Here is a 7,442-nt window from a genome sequence, read left to right as displayed (position 1 = left end):
ACTCCCACCCCACCCTGTAACACCCACAACACCTGCTAATACTCCCTCCACCTTCCTCTTTTAAAAAATTCCAAAGCAGACTTGCTCATAACTAATTTTAATCTCAGAAGTATCACAAAAAAAACAAGTGAATTTCATGCAGCGTTGAGGAAATACTTACTAGTTATTATGTTATTGGACAAGATAGACTGAACAAGCATGGTGGAGGCATAGCCATCGTGTATAAAAATTTCCTAAAAATTGAAAAATTAATCTGTACTCCTCCAGATCTCTCAGAAGCAGAAATTCTAGCCACGTAATTTGAAGTAAATGTTAAGTAAATCCACATAAAACCATCATAATTATTGCCTCCTACCTACTACCAAGAAATAATCTACCTGCTATTGAAAGTCTCTTATCATGGGTATCCTCTACTTTCAACCAAGAAATTATAGTGCTAGGTGATTTCAACTTGGACTGGCTATCCTGCTCATCTGACAACCCCTCCAGTTTTATCAATCTATTCAATTTCACCCAAACTATAAACTCTCCCACTAGAATTGATAAACACACTAAGAAAGAATCTATTGTAGATTGGATACTAACCGGTAAGCCCGACTTTGCCCACCAGGCTGGGTGCCTCTCCGATTCTCTCAGTGATCACTCTCCTACCTTTCCACTAAGGAAGTGCATTCACACCCCCTGTAACGTCATTTTCAAACACATGCACATGAAAGGAAATTTTCCGCTACCATCTTAAATTTCCTACTTCAGAACTGCAACTGGTCACCTCTAAAATTGCTCCACCTAGACCAAGCTGTACAATATTTTAATGATACCTTCCTCAACATCCTTAATAACCTCGCTCCAATAAGAAAAATACGCTGCAAAGCCAAAAACCTACCTTGGATAACCAAAGATGCTAAATCTCTCATTAAAAAAAGGGATATAGCTTGGACTGCTTATCAAACATCCAAAACCTCAGAAAACCTAACCTCTTACAAACAACTAAGAAGCAAATATTATTTGACAAAAAATCTTATTTTATTCCATTATACCATTTTAAGTCCATGGGACTTAAAATCATCATAGAAGTCAGGTTTAAATATAACATCATATACTGGATGCTGAAAAACTACCCTAGTAGAAATGTGACAGCAGGCTTTGCAGCCCCTGCAAGGATAGGTGCACTTCCACTCAGAAGACAAAACTGGACCCATGGACTTGTATGCTTGGCCAGATGTAAATGTTGCACTTCATTTTATGTGGGGAAAACTGTTAGGATGCTTAAAGAGCTCATTCTTCAGCATATGGGTGACATTAGACATAAAAACAAACTTAATGCTCTAGCCAAACATGTTTCTATTTTTACTTATCATAGTTTTGATTTTATAGTGTTGCAACTGCTATATTTTAACAAAAGGCAAGGTGATTTTAATAAGAGACTTGAAACGGCAGAGACAAAGTGGATTGTAAAGTTGCAGGCCGGGTTTATCCCAGCTGAATGGAAAATGCTCACCATTATTCCCTTGCACAAAGATGGTGTTTCCACTGACCCCAGGAACTATAGACCTATTAGCCTGACTAGCCTTATCTGCAAGGCCATGGAACCAATCATCATGGAGCTTATCAACAAAGATATAAGTAATCTCCAAACACTTGACCCTACTCAGTTTGGATTTGTCAAAGGGAGATCATGGCCTGTTAAACCCGATGGAATTCTTCAAGTCAGTTACCAAGGCCCTGGACGAGGGGAAATCTGTGCATACAGCTTACCTAGACTTAGCCAAGGCTTGTGACACTATCCCCAACTCTGGCATCATTGGCAAACTCGCCTAGCTAAGTATCAACCCTTATATCGCTGGATGGGTTGCTAACTGGCTCACTGATGTAACGCATATAGTCAAAATAGGGGAATCCATCTCCAGCAGCAGACGTATACGTGTAACCAGTGGTGTTCCACAGGGATCAGTCCTGGGACCTCTACTGATTGGAATCTATTTCTCTTAAGTACAAGCAAAAACTAAAGGTCTGTGGCTGACAAAGTTTGCTGATGACTGCAAGCTGGGAGCAGTCATAGAATCTCCAAATGATATTAGCATTCTACAAGAGGATCTTACAGAAACAAATGATTGGTGCCAAAGTCATGGTCTTAAACTCAACGCAAAAAAAATGTATCATCATCCTTTTCAGGAAGAGTGACATTCCTGCTAACTACCACATCAGTAGCAACACCTTAAATATGCACTCAGTGGTGAGAGACCTGGGCCCACAGGTTGACAGCAAACCTACCTTTGATCACCATGTCTCCCAGGGGTAAGAAGATCATTCTGCATTGCTCATGTCATGAGTAAGGGCATTGCCTCCAAAAAAAAACCTCCCTGTACTCTTCCCTCATCAGGCCAATAATTGAGTTCAACACCCCTTTTGGTATGTACCTTTCCAAGCACCTACAGCAAATGAAGAGACCACAAAGGTTCCTCACAAGGAAAATTCAAGGCCTTCAGCATCTGTCCTATGTGGATTGTCTGAAATCACTGTCACTTTATTCTGCTTCATACAGACTACTCCAAGGCGATTTCTGCCTTTCATATAAGGCAATCTCTGACTCTGCTTTACTGGAAATGCTACATATCTGCAAGTTAAATGGTACACGGGTTACTCACTCTAAAGACCTTAACCTGGTATGTGACATTAATAGAACCTGCTGGAGGGAGAGATTTTCTCCCAGAGATTACCAAACCTTTGGAACAGACTCCCACTTCATGTCAAACAGAGCACCTCATTGGACCTCTTCAAATGCAGTCTGGATGATTGGATGGGTAACCATAAATTTACCCTGGAGGTTCGACCTTTGTCCCTCTTGGACAGGGGCAGTAGGTACTGATCGTGAAAATAAGGTAGAACATGACTAGGCTTATAAGGGCAATAGGGCCATTCACCTAGTTAACTGTCTATGATACACACACACACACACACACACACACACACACACACACACACACACACACACACACACACGTCCCTATATATATTTGCAGGGAGTTGTAATAAGTTATTAGAAGTACGTGAGATGAAGTGACAAATTTATTTGAGATCGACCTCTAGGCCTAAATGAGCATAATAATGTAAAAAGTTTATTAAAAGCTAAATAGTTTAAGATAATCTAATTTATGTATTTAATGTGTTTAAGGTTTTTAAATAGACTGTTTCTAATTTAAGTATTAGAAACAACTGTATGTTTTTCATGGTTCATTAAATTATTGGAAGATTTTAAACAAGAAGGTTAACAGGACTTAACAATGTTTGCATATAATTAAGTAACGTTATTATTTAATTGAATACTGTTGATTGGTGCATTTAGCTTTCAAAGTAGTATTTAGAAGTTGAATGATGATGTAAATGTATTCATTTCTGATGACGTTCCTGATGCAACAGTAAAATGGAATGAAAGCGCTAAATCTTATGGTCATTTCATGATTATTATAGTTGCCAGTGAAGCTGTCAGCAAGGCTTTAAGTGTGTTTGTTGGTTTTCCTTGGTCTGGTTCCTTTGTTTCTTCTTATATATGTATATATACACACATGTACCTAATATATATATATATATATAATATATATATATATATAATATATATATATATATATATAATATATATATATATATATATATATATATATATATATAATATATATTATATATATATATGTATCTATATGTATGTGTGTATATATATATATATATATATATATATATATAAAACACTTGCACCCACACATAGATTTGTAGTAAATATTGTATTTTTTATATTGTGTCTGCTTGCCAATGCTGGTTATGTTAGCATTTGTGTTTAACAATCGTACTTTGCTACTGAAATGGATGCAGATGCACATTCTGTGACTTTGGTCTTAAATACTTAACAGTGGCACATTATGCATTTGAACAGTGTTCACAGTCTTTTTAAACATGTATGTAACTTTTTAGGAAATCCGCGTATGTCTTAACCATCAAGAGGTTGCTGTTAAAGTACTTCATGTGTTTGCAGTGGTCTTTCTTTCTGTACATAACCAGTACTGCATTTCACTAATGTGTACTACTTGTTAAGTATATATTCTCTTTGTTCTTTCTGTTTGGGTCATTTACTTCTAGCTACCATTAGGAAAAATCTTACAAATATTGACTAGCTGCCCTTAAGAAAAATCTTATGAATAATACCATAACTTAAAAAAATAAATAAATAAAGTTGCAGAGTTTTATGCTTTTTGTGGCCATTCAAACGCAGCCTTTTTTCAAGTATATATTTACTGCTTGTCATCACAAGGTCAGCACAGTGGTATATACGCAGTCTAATCAGTATGCGTTCTGTTACTGTCTGTCTGTGTAGTTATCCTACAGTTCTGCATTGCAGTGCTAATAGTTATTTCACCTTGGATTATTTTTGTGTACTGTACTTTCAATGGGTCTGACCAAGCTAGTCAAGTAACTATGAAAGGTAGTGCATACCTTATGCATATTTCTGCATTATATTGAAACTGAATGTCTGTCTTGTATATTTTTATGCAGCATATCCTTGGTTCCCTACATCGTCAAGGTGTAAAAAATGTAATTTTCACTGACTGCTTAAAAGAAAAAGATGAAAACGTAAAGAAGGTAAGTGACCTTTTTGGGTGTGGTGGTCTTATTTAATGCTGCGTTTTTGTTTCAGACAGGATTTTAGATTTTTTTTAACACCTTTGTTGAATTATCACACAAGACTCAGGCAAACTTACATTTATAAAAAAGAAAAAAATATATTAATATATTCCCAGTTGCAAGCATTATATATTACATAGAACCAACAAAAGGCGTACACCAATAAGTACTAAAAAAACAAAGAAAATGTCCACAGGGGCAAATATCAATGTCTAAAAACTGATTTTTTTAAAAACTGTACCTGGGCGCTTTCGTTCCAACAGTTGCAGAATTTCATCAGAGTAAACAGATTACCTGATGTACCACATATTTAAAAAGTATGACCCAATCACAGTAGAACAAGTAAATTAATTCAGTTAAATTAAGTATCTGTTAAAGGTAAAAAACGGTTACAATACACAAAATTCAAGAATGCATCATAGTAACGCAGGTAAGTAATAATGGCAAAGGTAAAAAAGTAAACCTAAAAAGAGATCACAAAGATTATTTACATGCTTTTCTGTGGTTCATTCCAGAATTTTGTGTATTTTAACTGCCGTTTTTTTACCTTTAAGAAATAATTTCTGATGATTCTTGAATTTTGACAACAGCAATACATTACGATTTTGCTGATTAGAAGCTGCTGCCTTTGCTGAGCAGTTTTTGGTACTTTTGGAATGTTTCCATGAAGTGCTGGAAATGGCAGAGGGTGAAGCTGAATATTTATTTATTTATTTATTTACATAGGTTGACCGGGAAAGTCCACTGGGTCAGAAACCCATTTTCAGTGGAGGCCCGGGGAGAAAAGCTCCACATTGAAGTTAAGATTGCACAGAGTTACTAATTACAGTTTTACAACATAAGAGAACATACAGATTCGTTTAGCCATATACAAATGTAAATTAGTAATAAGCAGACTAAGGAAATTTTATACGATTGGGTAAAATGGCAATGTTGGATAATTCGTATTAACAAGCTATACATCATTATTATTTATGTATTTATTTATTTATTTTTTTTTGAAAGGAGAGAGAGTAAAGGGGCTACAGATAATATGGGGTAAAGTTAAAAAAGACAGGAAGAAAAGAAAGTTGAAACAGGAGGGCACCAGGATTGTCTTTAAGGTCTTTTGATTTGGGGAAAAGGCAGGTTTGGTTTTTGAGAAAGTGTTTTTTTAAGGTAAGTTTGAAATTAGTCAAAGAATCAAGTAGTGTGATATAGGGGGAATAGGTCATTCCATAGTTTTGCTATGGCATAGGAATATAAACTTTGTCTTGATCTCTTGTTGGGTTTGGAGACTCAAATAAGTTGTTTGTTAGAAGATCTTTAGTCTCTAGAGGGGGTGTAGGTTTGTATGATGTCTGAAAGTGTAGGGCAGTTTTCTGGGTGGAATGTTAATTTATGAGCAATGGTGAAAGAAGAAGTGAGTTGGGTGTACTGAAGGTAATGAGGGAAGTCCAGCCAGTTCAGTGTCTGTATGACTTGGCAGTGACATGTACTGTTAGGCAGACCGCAGGCAAATTTGGCTATTTTGTAATAGCATGATTGCAATTTATTGCTTAGGGATGTGTGAAGGTTTGTGAAGATTGGGGAGCCATAGAGGAGGGAGGGGAGTAGGAGAGTGTTTGCTAATTTTGTTCTTGTGGGAGAATCTATATAGGACTTTTGGCTGTAAAGTTTGCTATTTTAAAGTGAGTTTTTTTTTACTGCATTACGTATGTGTTGTTCAAAGGAAAGTTTATTATCCACAGTGACACCTAGTAGTTTTGCAGAGGTCACAACTTCCATTTCAGTCATGTTTTGGGAAAAGATTTTAAAATCTTGAGGTACTGGCTTGGGTGAGAAGACCAGTAATTTGGAATTTTTAGGATTCAAAAGTAATCGTGCCTTGTTGAGCCACGTTTCCATTGATGTGAATGCTTTTTGTGTTATTTTTAGAAGATATGGGAAATTGCTAGAAGAGGATATTGTAGTTGAATCATCCGCGTATTGGATGAGTGAGGACTGAAGGGAAGCTGTATGGAGTTTATTTTTGAATACATTGAACAGCAGTGGTAATGGAACCTTGGGGGGAACCCCTGCATTATTAGTCAGGTAGCCAGATAGTTACAAAAGTAAATTTAAATGACTTAAACCCCACATCTTGTAGCCAAATGTTCTGAACTGCAGCTTAAGCCTGATAAAGCAGTTAATGTTTTAAAATATGGCAGCTTATGAAATGTACAGAGTAAAAAATTGCTGAGAAAAAATGGAAATCGGACTAATAATATTTTAGTCCCTGATTTAGATGCAAGATTGTCCTGAGAAGTTTGCTGCTTTTTTAACATTTTGCTAAGAAAAAGAGGTTACAAGACTCTTGTCCAAGTCTAGATTATGCAGGTCATTCAGGCTCATTACCTTACCCACAATGCCATACTGACAGCCATAGGAACAGCATCTGAATGAAATGCTTATTTATAGGGATGTTGAGATATAGCTGTGTACGTACTGTCTGAAAAAGGGGTACCTCACTGGTGCTAGCAACACAGATTCATGAAGAAAGTTATATGTAGGGTGTTTGCAAGAGCATTGAAGGTTATTGTACCCCACTAGATGCTTTCCATCTCCAGATCTCTAGTGAGAGAAGATACCCACATCTATAGCTCTTCTGCCTTTGAGTTAATATGGGTGGTAGTACACTTAGGTGGGGCTCCATTGAAGCATTGCTAATTGGTATAACATGTTACACAGTTGTGTGGGGTGAATTTCATGTTGCATTGAGGCTGGTGTCCTAATAGACTTGATAGTGCAAC

The 7,442-nt window shown here is 36.5% G+C and overlaps 1 protein-coding gene across 2 annotated transcripts in view; it reads left to right on the top strand.

Moving 5' to 3' along the window:
* The window catches only part of MTG1 (mitochondrial ribosome associated GTPase 1), a 399,555-nt gene that overhangs the window by 91,715 nt on the left and 300,398 nt on the right, over positions 1-7,442 (top strand). For both annotated transcript variants that reach the window (XM_044056794.1, XM_044056795.1), the window contains exon 4: positions 4,543-4,629. In XM_044056794.1, coding sequence (XP_043912729.1) covers positions 4,543-4,629 — 87 coding nt within the window. The remainder of the gene's footprint in view (positions 1-4,542; positions 4,630-7,442) is intronic.

This window comes from Protopterus annectens, chromosome 14.part0, assembly GCF_019279795.1.
Source record: "Protopterus annectens isolate FY-2018-M chromosome 14.part0, PAN1.0, whole genome shotgun sequence".
NCBI lineage: Eukaryota > Metazoa > Chordata > Ceratodontiformes > Protopteridae > Protopterus > Protopterus annectens.
Note: the sequence above shows the minus strand (reverse complement) of the source record. Positions and strands in the feature narration are given on the sequence as shown.